Raw genomic sequence first — 20,006 nt, 5'->3', positions numbered from 1 at the left:
TTTTTATTTTTCTATTTCAGTACACCTAGGTATCCCATTTCCACATGTCATTGCATCTTTGACATACCACTCTAGATGTTATTCATTGTTTGTTCTGGTTTTATGTAACCACTACAGGGCTAAGATAGCTTACATTCTCAAAACCTTAATTTAAAAGCCACCATTTCAAAAAAGAAACGATGGTTAGGTAAGGGTAGATGTGTGGCAGTAATGGTATTTATTCCCATAGAAACTGTGATATTTATCAAATAAGACTAAACATTTTTGTGTGCATCTAGTGAAAGTCAATCTCTACATTTCTGAGACAATTCAGCACTGAGGGACTTCTGCATTTTATTCATGTCTGGCCTTTTGTGACCATACTCATCATGATAATTAGCATAGAACTTGTCACTTGATATGCTGGATCTCTGACTTTGAGTTAACACACAAATTCACTTAACCAGCAGTTGGATCTTTTTCTTCTTGTGGCTTTGTGTCACAATGTACAGCTATCAATTAATGATTGTTTTTAAATTCAGTCCCCACTAGGAAAAATGCAGCATGAGTGTGTATGGAAAACAGCAAAACAAATATTGCAAATGAATTATAAAGTAACATTATTTAGCATATATTAACATACATGTGCTTTCATTCTATCTGCTTGTGACTTCGATCAGTTCTTCCTTTTGTTTCTAATAACCTCTCTATTGTTATATATGGGGAACATTTATGGGTAAGTGACTCTGACTGCTTTAGATAGCTGCAGGAGTCTCCTGACTTCATTCCAGCCTGGGATCTGCTTAGCCATAAATAAATAGTTCATCCAGCTGCCTGCCAGGGAGCTGAGCTCACAGGCTCACTCTCCTGCAGCTGACAGAACTACCACAGCAAACCTGAGCCTGCAGGCCAGTCTGCGTAATGTACATACCTTTGGTCGACAAGTTTATTCCAAGTAAATACATAAACCCATTGAGAACCAGCTTCCTCCAGACAGGTGAGTCTCCATATCTAACATAGTAATTCTTTGCTCTCTATAATGTCATAGAGACTGGTTCCTTCCTGAAGCAGGTATTCTCTGAAGGGCGTGGCTCCAGATGTTGATTCTGAGTTAAGCCATGTGCTCCTGGGCCTCTGATGGACCACTTTGGAGGATAAATGCTCTTTTCAGCAGAGGTCTAAAGTTTTCTAGGTACATAGACTCCATACCGCCTTGTGTGGGTGCTGAGGGGTTAACCTGATTTCAGAAATCCCATGTTTATATGATTCTATCTCAGGCAACTGTGCACACCTATTATTGTTAAGAGCCTTAAAGACCCACTCTCTGGTGGCAGAAAGTGCCTCATCAGCTCCCGAGTACCAGTTAAGAGATGACAGTGTCAACTCGTGTTGGCTTCTGGGAGGAAGTTTATCTTATTAAGTATCATTAAATAATCCCGGTTTAATGAACTTGCACTGTGCTCTGTGACAGCTCAGGGAGTGGAAGCCTGTAGACCTGCAGGCTCGACATCTCCAGGCATCCATCAATGTGGAGGGAGCATGAAGGGCTCCCTCTCTATCAAGCCAAATGAGTCCATTTGTCGTATGCCAGTCTAAGACCAGGCAGTAGTAGCCTCTGCCTTCACAGCACGAAGCAGAATAACATCCATCCCCTGTTTCCAGGTCCCCCGAGGAGGCGGGACAGGAAAGCGTCCAGATCCTATTGACAGGCTGCAGACCTGTCTAGTTATTTAATGTATTTACTCCATGGCCTTGAACATGTTTCCTAGCTCTTCTGGATCATGACTGCCTTTCAGAGCATCAGGGCAAAGATTCTTCACAGTGTTGTGAAAAGTGAGTGGGCCAGTGCCTGAGGAAATAGTTGTAAGGAAAACTTTGAACCAGGCTGTAAAACTGGAGAGGCTAAGCGACCTGTCAAGATGGCAGGGACCTGCTGGTTCTACCAGCTGCCTGAGTTGAGTCACATTTGAAAGCTGAGAGGTGATAGGAAATGACATGAGTACTGGAGGTGTAAAACAAGGCCGGGAGCCGTTTACTCTTCAGGCCCACAGGACTCATGAAGCTGTGTCTGTGCTCCCATCCCCACTCCAAGTAGAGCCTCCTGCCTCATCTACTACAGGTAAAGCTCCTGTCTCCTCCAACCTGTGTACAACCCCTTACCTCCAACTCTGCTCCGAAGCCAACATTTTTTTTTTCACTTCAAGTAGAGTCCTCCTGGACTTTTTCCACTTCATTCACAACCCATCACCTCCACCTTAGGCATAGCCCTTTTCCTTCAAGGTCTCAAGCATGATTTCCCACTTTCTCCACCTCAGGCACACCACCACACCTTGTTTACTTCAGACACAGCCCCCTAGCAGTCTCCACATCAAATGCAGCCTCTCCCATCTCTATCGGGCACACTGTACCTTCTCTATGTCATTCACAGTCCCTTAACATTTCCTACCTCAGGTACCCTGCCTTTTCCACGTCAGACATTTCTTCCTCCTGCTCTTCTTCCTCCTTTACTTCCTCCTCTTCATCTACCTCCTTCTCCTCCTGCCCCACTAGCAGGAGGCGTAGCCATACCTTCTTTGCCTCAATTGTGGCTGTTCTTTACATAAACGCACAGAGGATGTGTCTGTCTGTTTTTTGCAACTTTTCCAGTTGCTGAAGGTCTTCAGGTGGAAATTTCTGGTTGCTTTCTACAGCACTGACAGCAGGAAAGTGACCTGAGATGAAGCCTCTGTACTTCTGTGCAGGACAAAGGGTGGTTCCCTGGAGACTTTTGGAAGGTCTCGCTTCCATATTTATGACTCTCTTCATCACCGCAGTATTTCCCACACCCCGCGGGATTATGTCTGCGCCAGTGGCTAATACATCAGCATCTAGCTGTGATTATTAAGCTGCCACTTTGAGCTGAGTCCATTTCTTGATTTATGTCACTGCCTCATTATGCTGAAGAATCCAATAACTAATGCTAAGTCCCCTGATCCGAAACCCACATGCTTTGCCGAGATGCTGTGTCTGGGTAAATGTTGTGCAAGTCAGTGAGAAGCCTTCCAGATTCATGACCTGCAACAGATATATTCCCCAGAGAATCCAGATTCGAGGCAGTCTATGTGGCTCTCCCAGAAGCAGAGACATGTCCAGGCAATAGAAGACTAGGCTTAGCTATCTTTTGCATATTATTTCACCAGTGGCCAAGCTTGGTTCTATTGGAGACAACCTCCCTGGAGCCATCTTGTGTGGATAGAACGTCTTCAGACAATTATCACCAATAAACTCAAGCCAGAGAACAAACCCAATTCTAATTTTTGTCTACTTAAAAGAAAATCTCATGCCAAGTTTCATGTGTTAGGCTATCTCAGAATCCCTCATTGTATTTTATTAAATGTTAAGGGTGCATCACCACGGTCATCTCCCCACAGGCCCTCCTTCTCTGCCCTATAGTGTCTACTCCAAGAACTGTTCTCATTCCTCCCCATGCTGCCCAGCCAAGCTCTGCTACCCTCTTGACATCATGATGCTGTTTTAGGCTTCATGGGGATAAAGCCTTTGTCAATCTATTTCACCATGCATCTCAACACGCATTTCTGATTGGCCAAATCCCAACATTACCAACTTCATTGCTTTCCATATATATTTTTTTCTTTTTTGAATTCCTCCAACCACAACTGATTCTTTCCTCCTTTATATCTCCTCTGTGTCCCAATTACGTACTTCCTCGATCTTGGCAGGATGCAATTGTTTATATCAAGGAGTAAAGAACACTGATGTTTGGCTGAGAAAAGAGAACCTGAGGAATCATAATTGTTCTCCTTAGCTATTCAAGGCAGGCCGTAGAACAGGAATGAGCCGGCCAGGCTCTGTGTGTACAAAGGCTGAAGCTGTGCAATGTAAGAAGATAGACTTTGGTGGAGTGGCGTATAATCATCTGGAGAGATCCTGGTCTCATTCTTAAACCTTAGCTGGATTTCCATACAAGGGATAAAGCAGACAGGATGTCTATGGTGGGTGGGAGGCTGGGCTGGAGACCTCCGTGTTCCTTCCACAGTTGCACAGAGGTAGAAAGGTACTGAGGCTAACAAAAACAAGTAAGATGACCACATATGAATCTTGGTTCAGCCATTTATGAGCTCGGCAGCTGTGAGCCTGTCAGTGGAGGTTTCCAAGGGTTGGTTTCTTCAAGTTTTGAGGAAAGTTGATGATAACTCCTTTACAGGGTCACAGAGTGTTCAATGCAATTCTAACAGTGTGAAATAGAATTGGAAGCTGTTCATGGACCAAAAGATATTAATTTTTTGTCCATCCCTGTTGCGATCTGTGGGTGAGCTGTACACGTCTTCATTTCCATGCCTTGGCCCTCACTCCTCATTTGAATACTCCCCTGTGGCCACCTGCCTAACTCCAGGCGTCCTGCCAGACCCACTCAGGTCCCAGTGAAGCAGGACGGAAAGACAGGGAAATGAAAAAGAAACCTCTCAGCCCACAGTCTGGTTAAAGCCTCTTGCCAGGTAACAATCAAAAATTCTAGCACAAGCAACAGTCACTGTAAAGACTGCCTGCATAGAGACAATATTTTTTTTTTAAAGAATATTAAAATAATAATCTCAGCTTAAGGCCTGAGTCCTACAACCTCTAGAGGGCTGCATCCTCTGCTGCATGTTATTAAGAGTCTCCCAAACAAGCAGACTGCCTTTGCACGGACACCCCGACTTCCTCCATCTGGGGTCTAGAGTTTTATCTAACTAATCAACTGCAATCCTGTCAGATAAACCTCAAGAGCCACCCTGTGATCTCTTTAAATTCCTTAAGCAGTCTTTGAACCATGCTAACTTCTAAAACTCACATCCTGTTTATGACTATAAGAAAGATAATAAACGTGACTGTCCTTTGTGAAGGCCGCAGCTGAGCTTTTGGGTCTTACTTTCTTCTTGTGTACCTGTCTACTAATCCCTGAGTTTAAAATCTAAGATTAATCCTTCTTCACAAACCCCGCCTCTACATTTACAATTACTCTTCCTGAATTCATTCCAGGGATTACCCAATGGAGATGAGGTGAGGTCACTCCCCAGGTTGCCCATCCCCTGCACAGCTGCCACCACCTTCAGTGTCTAGGTGCTGCTCGCCAGGGCTGGGAGTGTCCTCCCCTGCTGGTGGAGGGCACGGCTACTGTCCCTCTCATCTGTCTAGCAGGAATGTCACTCACGGAAATGTCACATTTGTTTAACTGAGCTCTCTAGTTCCATCCTCTGTTTCTTATTTGAATAAATATGACAAACTAGGCAGCCACTGCTGCCATAGCTTCTGTAAACACACTGGCTTTAAATGCTGATGGTTACCTTGGGAGCCTATTCTAGACAAGTATGTCCTTTTTGATATATTTCTATTTCATATTTTTTGAGCAGCTAATGAAAAATTTAAGCCGAGGATAATCTGTATAGTCTCCTGAGCTGTTTTGACGTCCCTTCCTTTTGCTTACCCACGAGAGGTCCGTGACATCTATCACTCCCCATTAAGCTTGATGTCAGACTTGCTGACTGGTGTGACAGTGTTCATTGACTACTCAGAGTTCATGGGGAGTCATCTCAGGACGTCAGAACTCTGCATCCCCCTAATTCCATTAAAAGAAGCTGTTTCATGGTGCCTGGGATTTAATGAGCTTATTTGGCAGTGGAATCACATTGGGTTTCACTTGTTAGCACAACTCAGCACTTTGGTTCAAGATGCTAATGATGATAATTGGACCCAAAAATCTGCATGAGAAAAAGATGAGATGGAAGTTGTGAGGGGGCGGAATACTGAGTCCAACACTGTATAAACATCACTATATAGCCCCAAATGTCACCACTTCGTTTATCACGCTAATTATTCCACGAGTGGTGGGAAAGACCATTTAGTGAATCTGTCAGCCTCCCAGGATAAACAGAAGAACAGTCACACTAGTGTGTTTCTCTCTCTCTCTCTCTCTCTCCCCTTTCTCTCTCTCTCTATTTGTGTGTGTGTGTGTGTGTGTGTGTGTGTGTGTGTGTGCTTGGGGAGAGGAATGTCTGTCAAATTCAGTATCCTTGGTTTCTAATAAATGAAAAGATGCCCTAAAAATTAGTTCCTGCTAACATTTTACATTCCTTTATTCTTACTTAAAAGGAAACTTTGGAAGACCTGAGGGGTGGCGGGGACAATAGCTTGACCCTGGAGCCTGAAAGAGAATTTATTCTTCTTTTACTTGTGATATTCCTCAATGTTTGGTCTCCTGCCTGTCAGCAATAGAGGCTCAAATGTTGATAAAGTCGTGTAACCCAAACATTTTTTCCATGCCTGAATATGAGGCTTGGCAGTTGTAGCAAGCTAGTTCCAAACTGTGTCTGAGAGATCTGTCTTCCTGGGAGAATCACAGGATCCTGGCAACTAGTCCTGGATGACTAGGAAATGGGCTTAATTGAGGAGCCTTGATTATGATTTACATAAAAAGGGGGGTCCTTGCTATTATGAAGTAGATGTATCACTTTTTTTGTGGTTACTTTGACAAAATACCTGAGTGAATCAATCTCTAACTGAAATGTTTGGTTGTGGCTCCTGGTTTCCAAGCCTTTGATTCACTGTCAGTTGTCTCCTCTGCCTGAGGTAAGTCAGAACATCATGGTGAAAGATAGCAGCGGCTGCTCTCTTCACAGCAGCCAGGAGGAGAGAGGCACAGAAAAGACTTGAAGAATAAGGCATTCTCTTCAAAGGTGTGTCACATGAACCATCTCATCCCTTAGAGATACCTTCTAACAGGCTAGCCAGCCATGCATTCATCAATGGACTGATCTGCAGATGATTCTAGAGCCCACTTGGTCTAGTCACCACCCCAAAGCACATCAGTGGGGCCAAAGGTGAAGTACTTTTCAGGTAGGCATAAGGGCCTGAATTCAGATCTCCAAAACCCACCAAAGAAATCCCACAGTATGGAATTCACTGACACAGAATGACAGAAACAAGCTCCACAGGTAAATCAGTAGATTAGTTAAACTGACTATGTGTATGTGTATGTGTATGTGTGTATGTATGTATATATTCATATATATATATATACACACATATGTATATGTCTATGATGTACATTGAGATTCTGCCTTAATATATAAAGTACAGAGTGATTGAGAAAGACACCTGGCATTTTTTCCATACACATGCACATACACATGCACATATACATACACACACACACATACCCATACACATGTATCAATACATGAACAAAATATACAGACTTCACCCACATTTTAAAAACATTCTATCAGCTGGAAACCAAGCCTTTGACACACAGGTCTTGAGGATACAGTTCCTGATCTTTGACTTGAACAAGTGTGTATTCTCACTGTGGTCTTAGGTGCGACACATGAGGTTATTCTTGCATTGTATGCTGAAGATGAGGCTGGGCTAGAAAATACTTTTAGCTCTATTTACCTTACAAGTTTGCCTTCAGCTTCATTTTAAGGATGACTTAAATTGAGAACTTTCCTTACCATGCCTAGTTTCACTAGGGCAAGGCTTAATACCTACTCAGAAGGCTTCCTCTTGCCTACCAAGGGGCCAAGTCGCAGAAATAATAGCATTCTAGGTGTACTGAAAGTGGAATTTAAGGGGAATATAGAAATCCTGGGTCGGGACATCATCTTAAAACATTGCATTTAGAATATTAGAATAATATACCAGATACAGACCAAATCTTTGCACTAAAATTATAAACATCAAACAAGTAAATAAATAAGAAATCCTTTCCTGTCAAGACACCCCTAAGCCAGTTCCCTCACACCTCTTGAACTCACACTCATATCTGCAAAGCCCTCGTGTCACAGAAGACTTCCCTTGGCTGCAGGAGGACTCTTGTTTTCTATTCTTGAGCTTCTTACATCAGGTAGATGCTTGCAAGAGAGCCTCAGCATCTCAGCTCTGGAAGAGGCTGTGTGCTTTTTATTTGGAATCCTCACTGTCTAGAACATTGCTGCCTCAAAATATTTTTTTTTTTATTTTCTCTGAGTTCTCAGAGTACAAGATTGATGTGCTTCTATAGTTTCCCCTGCAGAGCTTGCCCTGTCCTGTCCTGAACTCCTCCTGAACCCTGCTGTGAATCACGACATGGACTCTCTAGCACAGCTTCGGTGCATAAATCAGTTTGTCTGCAAAGGACATCTAGACAAGTCCTGGACAGCTGGCATTCATAAATTGTTCATGGTGGCATCTGCCAGAAATGCATTTCACCTATCATGTTTGTGCTGAATTACTTTGCAACTATAGTGCATATGTCACAGGTCTGGCCCTCTCTGCATCCACTTGATGAAAATGCAAACCAAAGTCACTGGTACTAGAGGGCGAATGCCCCTTCTTCTGGGACGCTCTGATGCAGTCAAAGTGCCTCCTGCAAGAGGTTGAGGTCCGTCGGTCCTCCCTTTGATGAGCACAGTTTTAAAACTGCAACCAAAACTGTGCCTCTAGAGAAGAGGCCAGAAGTGCTGGCTGTCCTCAGCTACCCACAGGGATGGGTTATAAATGGCTTCCCTTCTGGCCACAGTCTCTGTGGACCAAGTTTGCATTGGAGAGAGTAACTCCAGTATACTTTTCTTAGAGGAGGGCTGTAAATTGATGGCTCCCAAGTCAAAGAGAGAAAAGAGGGACAGGGAGAGCAATTCTTCTCCCTGATGACTGGGGGCCTGTGACTGTACAGCTATGACCTTTGACCAGCCAAGGTCAATGTTCAATGACAAGCAGGAAGCTTAGTCTCTGCAGTGCTGAGGTCAGCCTGCCCCGTGACTGTGCTCTCAGACATCTGGCCTGCCTTTCATGGAGGCAAATGGTGCTGCTGTTACCCTCTGCTCCGGCTTCCTAACTCATTTCCCATCAGCAGGCTCTAGTGTGCCCACGCTGCACCCTTTGTAAAGGATGTCGCCTACCCCGTCACCTCTTTCCTTCTAATCAGTCGATGGCTCCTGCTACCCTAGGGTCATTTCTAATTCTTCATCCTAGCTAATGGCTTCGGTTGTACATAGCCCTCTCTGGTCTCATTTGTCAGGGCTGCCACTTCCTACCAGAGAAGAAGGCGCTTTCATTCTCATTGATGATGGCTCCTCTCTCGTCCTTTGAGCTTTTCTCAGGCAAGTCCTTCTCTGATCCCTACCTGAGTTTATCTGAGCCTACATGATGCCACCTCACGGAGCCTGCTGCAAGGGCTCATACTTCCATAGTGAGATCCATGCAGGTGGTGACAGTGGTTTGCAGCACTCCACGTGTCAGCTGCTCCCCGTGCACAGTGATACTGATGGGAACTTGGAAGAGACCAATCCCTCATAGACTCGGGTGAAGTTCTGTGACTGCTGTGGCCATCTGGTCACACTTCCTGTTTCTTGTACACACCCAGCAACCACCCTGGATATTGGGATGTGAGAATTGCTACTTAGTTGAGCGAGTGATTGAATGTAACAGTGGCATTGCAGAGCTGGGAGGCATGAGGATTAATCTTTACGGTCAGCTCTATTGGATTTACAGTCATCACACCTGTGCCTGTATCTACAGAGGTATTTCCCGAAACACTTCATTGATTAGAGAAGACCCACTGTGAATGTGCACAGCATCACCCCATGGTCTGGGGCCCTGGACTGAATAAAATGAAGAGAAAAAGTGGGGCACCAGAATTCCTCACTGTGCTTTAGGACTCCAGGTTCACATGAAACCATATGTATCGACTTCCCACTGCTATCTATGACTTCCCAGGAAGGACAGACTGCACCCTCAAACTCTGGCCTTCTCTGGGTGCTTTTGTCAGGTAGATTGTAGCAGCCATAATAAAAATGACCAAAAGTAGGAAGAAATCCATTTAGCTGAACCCACCGTTACAAGTGCAACGCACATTCCTGTAGAAACGTGGGCATACGAAGCTGATGCGAGCTGTGCTGTAGGTCAAGAGTGCGTGGGAATCCAGCGACAAGCCCTGCTCACAGTGCTGCTCCTGACAGTCCAGCCCCGAGCAGTTCTTCTCCAGGATGGCTGCGATCTGCATGACGTTCTCCAGGTGTCTCCTGGCGTTGGACAGCTTCTGGATCAGGTAGGCCGGCTTGTAGAACTCGCTGCTGTGCATCTCCACAGCAAACAGCATGTCCAGCTGGTTGGTGCCCACCACGGGCTGGATGCTGATGATGCGCAGGCTGTCCTGCTTCTGGGTGAGGACCGCATTCCGCAGAATGCGCCGGAACCCATGCATGTGCAGCCCAACGAAGTCCTCGGGGGACACGTTCTCAAAGCGGATGGTGACGGTGTTTTGCAGCATCTCATGCACCAGTTGCTCCACATGCACAACGACATCGATGGGCACTTGGAAGCGGCCATCACTCACAGACACATTCAGGACGTACTTCCCGCTGTCCAGCCCTCCCAGAGCAATGATTTTTCCATCGTGACTGTTCACTTTGAACAAGCTCTTCTGCTCTGATTTCAGGGCAAACGTGAGCACGTCATACATGTCCTGATCCGTGGCGTGGATCTTTCCAATGACCCCACCAGGGAAATCATCCTCCATGGTGACAATGAAAATTTCCAGAGGGATGGCTGTGGGTTTGTGGGTGCTTTCCTCAATGACCCGGACACGGATATAGGTGTGAGAAACTTGCTGTGGCTTTCCCGAGTCTTTTGCCTGGAAACAAGAAGAGGACAAACAAGGAATTAAGAATAATAATTAAAATAGCACCCTGTGGCAGAAGGTGTCTGCTCCTCCTACCAGGTTCAAGTCCTCCTCCATCCCTTGTCACTATTCTGAAGCATGTTGAGGATGGACATTTAAGTAGAGGAGTGGTTTATCACCTTCAGTCATTCTCTGGGTACTGTATTATGGGCAATAAAATATATTAACACAATAAAGCCAGTGGGGCTGAGTCAGAGTGCTATAAGACCCAGCATGCCCACGGCAGGCTTGCCTTGGTTTTATTTTGGACAGAAAATAGAGGAAAATATCACAAAAATGATGTTCCCACTTCAAGAAAGAATCTTTTGTCTTCTGTTAGATTCTTTCCTTTTGCTTGAACTAGGTGATACCTTTCGGCATATAGAAGAAGTGCCATTAGTTAAATGGGAATTACATCATAGCAAGCTTTAGAGTACAAAAGATGACATACCAGAAGGGTCATAGGCAGCTTGAAAAACCGCTTTCTCTCTTAATAGAGGAACTGATGGAATAGTCACTGCGAGAACAGAGCTTTAATGAGCACCCTTCATGCCCGGTGAAGGAGTCAGTGGTGTCATGTCCCAGAATAAAGACATGTCCTTGGTCCAGACCCCAGGGACACAGTGACCCTGAAGTCATAGCTAGAGCATAGGACTTGTGTCCTCAAGTGCAGACAGCAATGGAAAGCCAAGCCCTGTGCAGCACACAGGCTCCTTTTTGCATCTCAGCTTTGTACACAATCTGTGTGTGGTTTTGAGAAAGTTACGTGAGTTCTCTAAACTTTGCACCCTTAACATGAGTGTAACAATATCAGCCTCCTGGGGTTCTCATGAGAATTAGAAGCAAGAGTTATTAGAAAGCATGCAGCAGAGGTATCACCCATGGAAATACTTCGTGTGTATACATATATATAATAGTGTATATATATATATATATATACACACACAGTAGCTGCTATTTGCATCATTAGAATCAATACCTGCCATGTTTAGCTATGAGTCAAGAGATCCTGAAATGGAGACTCCTAAAATTGGAAGGGAGTTTGGTGAACTAGGTTGAATCTGAAGTCAAACTCTGGATACCTCAAAGAACATTGATGAGTTTGAGTTTTGCAGGTCTGCCAGATGTTGCCCACCCCAATGCCATAGGCCAGAAAAGTATCAGAAAGGCTTACGTCACTGGAAAGAAGGTGTCAGGACACTGACCTTGCCAGTGATGGTGGGTGTTTCCTATGAGGAAAGCGGAAGGCTTACTGTGGGCGGTGTGATGCCTACTCTCTAGAGGATGGATAGGGTGTGCAGAAATCTCTGCTAGGGCTCTAAGAGGATACTGAAAATTCCCCTTGTACCTGGAATTTATGTCCTGTGATATGACATTATTTAAATATTTGGACAAAGGGTCTCAGCTGGAGAGGTCCCAGATGTCCTCAAAATTTCTAATTTGTTGGGAATGTTTGTTTATCTAAAGAGATAAACAAAATGACAAGGAATTCAGCACTGTGTGAGTACCCAGAATCACTGAGCCACCATAAGCCACCTTTCAAAAACAGTTAGGCAGCTTTCTGTGGGTGACAGTGGGTTGAAACATCATTCAGTTTTATGGCTGAAATCTAAATTTTGCTATAGGCAAAGTCACAGAAATCCCATGGTTTTGATCAGTGACAGCTCCTTTTTGTGACCCTCGCACACCTGTCAGTTTTGCCTCCTTGTGCTGTTTTGCTTTTTTGTTTTTGTTTTGTTTTGTTTTGTTTGTCACATAGGACATTGAACTTGAAGGATTTGGATACTGGAAAGCCAGTGCCATCTGAGCCCCTGGTTCACTGGGGAAGACAGGTCTAGCAGAGGCCATGACACGGCCAAGTCTTTTGTGAGTGATTGAGATCCTCCCTCAGTGAGGAGTGGCAGACACTAGTTAGCACACCAGAAGCAGTCAGGACCCCAGGACTTACCACAGCACACACTGAGATCTCCTAACTGTCTAGTGCCCAGGAACAACCTCCTGCAACACTCATGCTGAGTAGTGATCACTCTTCTTTCCTGCTCAGTTTCACGTGCATTTTATACACCGAAGCTGTCTTTATTGGTACGGAACTGAATTTGGGGTTAGAAGAGTGTACTGGCTTGTTTTGAGTCAACTTGACACAAGGAGTTTCAGGTGAGGAAATGTCTCCCTGAGATCCAGCTGTGGGGCATTTTCTCAATTAGTGATCAAGGGGTGGGGGGCGGGAGGGCCCTTGTGGGTGGTACCATCCCTGGGCTAGTATTCTTGGGTTCTATAAGAAAGCAAGCTGAGCAAGCCAGGGAAGCAAGCTAGTAAGTAACATCCCTCCATGGCCTCTGCTTCAGCTCCTGCTTCCTGACCTGCTTGAGTTCCAGTCCTGACTTCCTTTGGTGATCATTGACAATGTGGAAAATATAAGCTAAATAAACCCTTTCCTCCCCAACTTGCTTCTTGGTCATGATGTTTTTGCAGGAATAGAAACCCTGACTAAGACAAAGAGGAACATCCTTCACTACCATGAAGTTGACTTAGCAAACGAAGGAAAAAAGTAGCACCCGGTGTGGACAGACAACAAAGCTGTACCTGGATGCACAGAAGGTATTCTGGGGACTCCATGTGCCGGAAGACCACTGCTGACCGAAGGATCCCTTGGGAGTCCAGCATGAACTCTTCATCTTCATTTCCAGACAAAATAGAGAAGGAAAAGGGAGGCCCATTGTGAAAGGAGTCTCTGTCTGTCACCACAAGCTGTAAGATGCTGGTACCCACTGGCTTATTTTCCTGTATAAAGGAGAGTTATAAAAAGGGAGTTAAAATTATACCTCTCATCACATTAAAAAAAAAAAAGCCATTACAGGCTGGGAGTGCCAAGCTAGAACACCAGGCGTTTGGCAGAAGGAATTCCCCCCTGGTATTTGATATGTCTACTGAAAACCAACTGGAGTTGCAAGCATCCTCTTTCCTATCTATAGCAGCCTCCTCACAGCTGTGTCAGGAGACTGTACTCTCTTCAGAGGATAACACCAGACTCAGATGATGTCTGAATGAGTTCCTAGGTCCAAAGATACAACCAGGTCCCAACTGTCTGTCACTTTCAGCACTGAGCTACAGGGATCTATGAGCAACACTCCTTCCACCCTTTGTGATGAAGGTGGAAATCCACCCAGGGCTAGAAAGCATCCCCCTGCTGGGATGGGAAGATGGGTCTTCATACTAGTTAAAATGTGCTTAAATGGAGACCCAACACTGTAATCCAACGTCACATCAGACATTTGGAAGGGGGTGCAGTAAGCAACCTTCTAGTCAACATATAAAGCCAAATGGGCTTTGCTTTTATAAGCTACCCCACAACACAGTTGTGTCTGCTCCTCTAGAGGAAAGAAAGCAGGCATCACATTTATCAAAACGAGGAGGGACAGAATCAACCTTAGCAGCCATTTTGGAAACATGGCTCAAAACAGGAGCATGAAGATAGGTCGTACCTACTTTGTGGGTCAAAGTTTATCTTCTTCACTTTGAAAGCATCAGATGAAGTTGTTTTGTAGGTACGATCAATATTGGTTTTCTCAATCCTCTGTGTAATAGTTTAGCCTTAGAATAGTTTGGCCTGATGCCAGATTTCTTATTTAGCTTGTAGATGACCAGCTCCAGGATTTATTACGGTATGGAAATGAAACATACTCCAGAGATGAGGACCATAGTGCATGGTTCTGGGTGACCAGCAAGGTTCATATGCTGAATTAGTTTATGATAACTATGTATAGCCGAACATATATAATTCTAGCACTTGGAAGGCAAGGCAGGAAGATAGTCACAAACTTGAATCCAGCTTCGAATAAAGAATGAGTTCTAGCAATAATGTCGGCCAACCAGACCCCCCCACCCCCCAGGGCTCTCAGAGACTAAGCCATCAACCAAGGGATACACATGGTTCCAGCCACAATTGTGGCAGAGGAATGCCTTGTTGGGCATCTGTGGGAGGAGAGATATTTAGTCCTATGAAGGCTCGATAGTTGCCCCAGCATGGGGAAATAGAGTTGGGATTGTGGGAGTGGGTTGTGTGGTGGGGCATTTTCTTGGAGGCAGGGGCTGGGAGGATGGGTTGGGGGTTTTCTGGGAGGGAGGAAGCCGGGAAAGGGTATAACATTTGGAATGTAAATGACAAATGTACTCAATTTAAAAAAAAAGAAGAATGAGTTCTAGGTAAGTCAGAAGTAAATAGTGAGACCCTGTCTCAAAAATTAAATACTAAAAATTTAAAATTGAAAAAAAGAAAAAAAACAGAGGAAAAAAAAAAGATAACCAGGTGTTAGGGTAAGCCCATTATTCTGGGCGTGAAAGGAGAGACAGTCTTGAAAAAGGACTAGGAGAGAATCCCAGAGGTTTCTGCTCTGCTACATGCCCGCCTGCTTGGTTATCAAGCTCCAGACGCCGCCTCTCTTTGGGGCCCACCGTGGGACCATGCCATCCAGGGAAGATTTACTACTTTACACAGACAACATACTCAGCACCGCACAAAACAGAAGATTTATTGATTTGTTTGCTCATTCTCTGAGGGCCATTTCCTCCACAGGAAAAAACCTGAAAGAGTGAGCGAATGCGTGTCCTTGGGGTCACTGTCTAAGAAGGAAGGGTGTGAAATTACAGACAAGCCCGGCCTGCAGAGGGAAGTGGGGGGGGGGGTCCTGACCATGTGCTCTCTGTGCAGATTTCCACACCTGCAAACAGTCTGTGCAGGTGATGCAAGACTGTCATAAAACCCAGTGCTGAGGCCACAACCACAGAGATCTAAGAGAGACGGGAGGAGGCACAGGGAATGGGGGCAGGAGAGTAATCACATGCAGTGGAGGAGAGGAACCTCCATTTCCTCCAGGAAGGAAGACGACTGCACTGACAAAGGGGCCAGGGATGAGCAGACAGTGGTGGTGCTTATTCATGGACATCTCAGCCTGATTCCTAGATAGTTCAGTGTCAGTGGGGTGAAGGAGGCTACTCATAGACAACCACACTCAAGTTCTTCCATCTTATTGCAAAGGGCTCTCTAGAGACCTAACCACTCTCATCTTGCTGCATCACAAAGCCCCTGGCGGTACCCGAGAGCCACTGTACTTTTCCAGAATTCCTGTGTATCTGTAAGGCCTGGAGATCATTTGCCGTGTCTCCAAGCCTTCCACACTCAGTCTGGTTCTCTTTTTCTTCCTACCCAGCCTTCCAGCCACCGGCAGAGGAGACTCGGGTACCTTGTTCACAAGCTAACTTCTGAATATAAACTACTGGAGAAATCGGTCACTTTCACTAAAAGTAGAACACTAGCTGTAAGTTACTCTATCCTACAGCCCAACTTTAAGGGACAGGTGGCTTTAAAGTCCTAAAAAATTATCTATGGAAGGTGAATTTTTAAGGAGCTTTCTTCTGAAGTCTACAGGATGGTTCATATTGATCTCTCTCCTCTGTCAGAAGAATACAAAGTGTCTTAAAGAAAGCCTGTTACTGTCGAAAGATTATTCATATTCTGTGTTTACATGATAGAGTTAGGTTCAAATTTGGAACATGTGCCAGCTGAATGATCTTGAGATGTATAGTTAAGCTCATAGATCCACGGTTCTTTCAATTGTATGGGGTGTGTGTGCATAGGAGTGGGAGAATCTGTCAGCTGACCATCCGTGACACATAGCGATGGTGGTGTACGTGGAGCAACTAATACTTAGAAGAAACAGTACTCAATAACTCTTTTCAACAAGTGTGGTGAAAAGACAGGTTGTTTTCATACCTTTCCTGGGAATAGACAAGTTGGTGTTAAATACTAATTACCCACAGACTGATAACTAGGTCCCAATACAATGGTAGAAAGACATAGACTGTAAGTGTCCTCATGGAACATCCCAAAGGAACATGTCTGTCTTTTCTGCCGAGTGGGAACACATCTAGCAGTCACCGTTATGAGCAGAAAGAGAGCATCTGCCAGATGCAGGATCTGTGCAAGCTTCGACCTTGATCTTCTCAGCCTCTGAAACTGTCGGCCGTAAACTCCAGCCGCTGGAGTCTCCTGCTCTGAGTTAGTGTGTAGAGAATACCCAACCCAACAAGCCGGAGCAGATGAAGAGGGCTGGGCCACACAGGTAGTACCCGGACGCACGACTTGCTTACCTGGATCACAGCAGTGTAGTTGGCAGGTGTAAACACTGGACTGTTGTCATTCACATCAGAAATATCAATGTTGACAGTTGTCGTTGAGGACATCGCAGGAATACCACTATCTACTGCCTGGATGAGCAGGGAATAGCCTGACACCTGCCAAGGCACAGAGGTGGCAATAAGGAACCGCAGGGCCTCCTCTCTTCTCACAGCCTCAGATAACCTGGGGTCCCTGGCTGTTTCACCCTCACTCCAATTCTGTAGGACCGTCAGCACTTGGGGCTGGATCATTCTCTGCTGGGGGTTGACCTATGTTTTTCAGGGTCTTTAGAGTTGTCCCAGCCTCTGCCCACTAGGATACAATAGCACACTCAAGCTAGTTGTGCCAACCAAAAAAATGCAACCCAGCATTTCCAGTTCTTCCCTGAGGGGAGGAACCCCTGCTTTCCTGGCTCTGCTTGAGCCTTTGTTCAATACAGTTGTCATCACTGATCTAGACGGCTCATTTTGATATTCCTGGGTGAGTGGGCTCTATTACCTGGAAGATCCAATCTTTTGAGTGTTATTGCTATACATCTCATTTCTATATTTAATTTATCTTTGCAAACACTTGTTTTGGCGAAGAATAACAGTATTTAGAAGTTAACTCAATCTCAAAGGATTTTTCTGGATCATTCTTTTCCTAGGGTGCCTTCAGGGGGGATCTTTCCTGGCAAGCTCCCTTCAGGCTGAAGTTGCCAGTGAAACGAGGGCGTGCCTCCTGTGGAAGGTAATTTACTTTCTTTCACTCATGAAGGAGTAAAGTTCAAACTATGCAGAAAGATACACATTGGTCTTTTTCCTTAAGATCTCCAGCATCTGCCAACAACTTTTATCAGTAGAAAATTCTTTAATGAGTCCAAGCCAAATCTCTGCATGCATTTCCGTACTACCCACTTGGAGTCTGTGCCCATGAGGCCAGGGATCCTGAAGGTGTGGACGGTGAGGGGTGACCGAGATTTACTCACCCGCTCCCGGTCCAGTTTCTTCTTAACTTTCACAAGTCCCAAGATGGGATCCACAGCAAATTCATTGTCCCTATCTCCACCCACGATGGAAAATCGAATCTGTCCATTAGGCTTGCTATCCACATCTTCTGCTATCAGCTTCACAGGAAAGAAACAAAACAAAGACAAGAGACGCTCAGGTCTCTGTCTGATGGTGGAAGAAACCATTGATGGGACCAAAAAGGTAACACTAACAAGGGCATTTGAATTTCCTTGTTTGCACCTTTCAGAGCCTGACTCTGTTTGCCCTGATGTATGAAAGACAATGATGGCAGTCCCAGGCTAACTGGCAGGATTGATTTCACGACCTCTTTACAGTGCAAGTAAATGGCACTAGTGATGGTTCTGCTTCACTGTCAGTGTGACTGGATAGGGAGTCCCAACTCTGAGGACTATGAGAATGTTTCTAGAGAGGTTTAGAAAGACACGCCTCAAATATCCATGGCATCAACCTTAGTTGAAGCCCTAGACTGACTGGAAAAGGAGGAATATTTCCTTGGTTCCATACAGAAACCTAGTGGAACATCTCTGCTTTCTGACTGTGAACATGGTGACCAGGCCCATACCCTTGTCCCCCATGCCTTCTCACCACAATGGGCTGTATTCCCTCTTAAATCATGGGATTTGTTAGTAGAAGGAGCTGCCTGGAAGTCAAACAACCCCATGGTGTCTACACACCCATAACCTAGGTGATCCTACCATAATGTCATTTAAACTAAACAAGCAGAACAAAAGAAGGCTTCTAACTGAGGTCAAATCATGAGTAAAGTGGGCTCTGAGAATGGTCACCCATGCTGTCCCAGCATGGTCTGGAAGTGACCCAGTGCAATACTCTCAAGTTGGTAGCTAGTCATTGTGTTCACAGTTGCTACGTTTTTATCTTTCAGTGTTTCTGTGAAAACCCCCATCCCCCAGGGGGAATATACCCATGAATTTCCTAGTTAGTCACAGGCCAGTTATTCTGTAGTCATGAATTAGCTGCCTCAGACCATGAGGCATGATCTTTAAAAGTTCATCCTTGTGTTTTCTTTAGAAGGATATACTACTGTAAGGAAAGCAGTTGTTAGTAATTTATATTTTTATATAAATTAATCTGTAAAATTCTTTTTAATACATAAACCACAGAAGGAGCTATTGAAAGCCCCTGTGTGAGGGACTTTGAGGAAGGATACACAAAATCATTGAAAGGGGGAGTGAGAACAAACCCCAAGACAGACCTTGTTCATTCCCTCACTGTGAGGATGCTTTGTCCCAGCATTTGGATGCTGCTAGCACTTACCAGAATGACAGAGTCCCCCTCTAAGGCATCCTCACTGATGACAGCACTGTAGACATCTTGGCTGAACCGAGGAGGGTTATCATTTACATCTGTGAGGTCAATGCTGACGGTGGCTGCGGTGCTGAGGGCCGGGGTGCCTCCATCCTTAGCTTCCACCACGAGGTAAAATCTTCTGCACATTTCATAGTCCAGAGCTTCCGAGACAGAAATACCCCCTTTGAAGGAAAATATGTAACTTTATATTTTGTTAGAGGAAAACACAGGTCAGCTCTTCTGTAGGCACAACTCTGTTAATATCATCTGTATCCCCGTTTATGTCTTTGAGAGTTTGTTTATGGAATCACTGAGAACAGCCTAGAAGTCTGGTTAACACCGTCAGTTCAAGCACAGCTATCCACCAGACACACATCTGAAGCCATGAACGATGGTGGCAGGTTTCCATGATAATTTCAAACATCTTTTAGGCAACATGGAAGTCTCTGCTTGTGAAGCTAGAGATCTGGGCAAAGACAAGCATCCCAGGGAGTGTCTCTTGAGTCCCCGAGTGGACCCAGGGGAAGGAGAACAGATGATGTGTGGACGTGACCCTGTCATCAAGAAATCACCCACAGCCGACATGTGATTGAATTAAGCGCACTGCTGCTTTGCCAACTCATAACGCAGCCATCTAAAACTATTATCGACAGAGGCCAAGACATGGGGAGTAGCCAGGCAGGATGGCATGAAGTAGAAGGAGCTGCCGGGAAGTCAAACAAGCCCATGGTGTCCACACACATGTAACCTAGGTGATCCTACCACAATGTCATTTAAACCAAGCAAGCAGAACAAAAGACGGCTTCTAACTGAGGTCAAATCATGAGTAAAGTGGGCTCTGAGAATGGTCACCTCTGCT

At 45.1% G+C, this 20,006-nt stretch overlaps 1 protein-coding gene across 1 annotated transcript in view; it reads right to left on the bottom strand.

The window, feature by feature from the left end:
- Nucleotides 1–20,006, bottom strand: part of LOC127689837 (protocadherin Fat 3) — a 172,322-nt gene that overhangs the window by 38,856 nt on the left and 113,460 nt on the right. The window contains exons 13-17 of the mRNA XM_052189407.1: nt 19,115–19,329; nt 17,797–17,934; nt 16,802–16,945; nt 13,238–13,435; nt 9,829–10,627 (exon numbers count right to left, since the gene is read on the bottom strand). Of these exons, the coding sequence (XP_052045367.1) occupies nt 9,829–10,627; nt 13,238–13,435; nt 16,802–16,945; nt 17,797–17,934; nt 19,115–19,329 (1,494 nt within the window). The remainder of the gene's footprint in view (nt 1–9,828; nt 10,628–13,237; nt 13,436–16,801; nt 16,946–17,796; nt 17,935–19,114; nt 19,330–20,006) is intronic.

The sequence above is a fragment of the Apodemus sylvaticus genome, chromosome 7, assembly GCF_947179515.1.
Source record: "Apodemus sylvaticus chromosome 7, mApoSyl1.1, whole genome shotgun sequence".
NCBI classification, from domain to species: domain Eukaryota; kingdom Metazoa; phylum Chordata; class Mammalia; order Rodentia; family Muridae; genus Apodemus; species Apodemus sylvaticus.
This window is presented reverse-complemented; position numbering and strand designations above follow the sequence as displayed.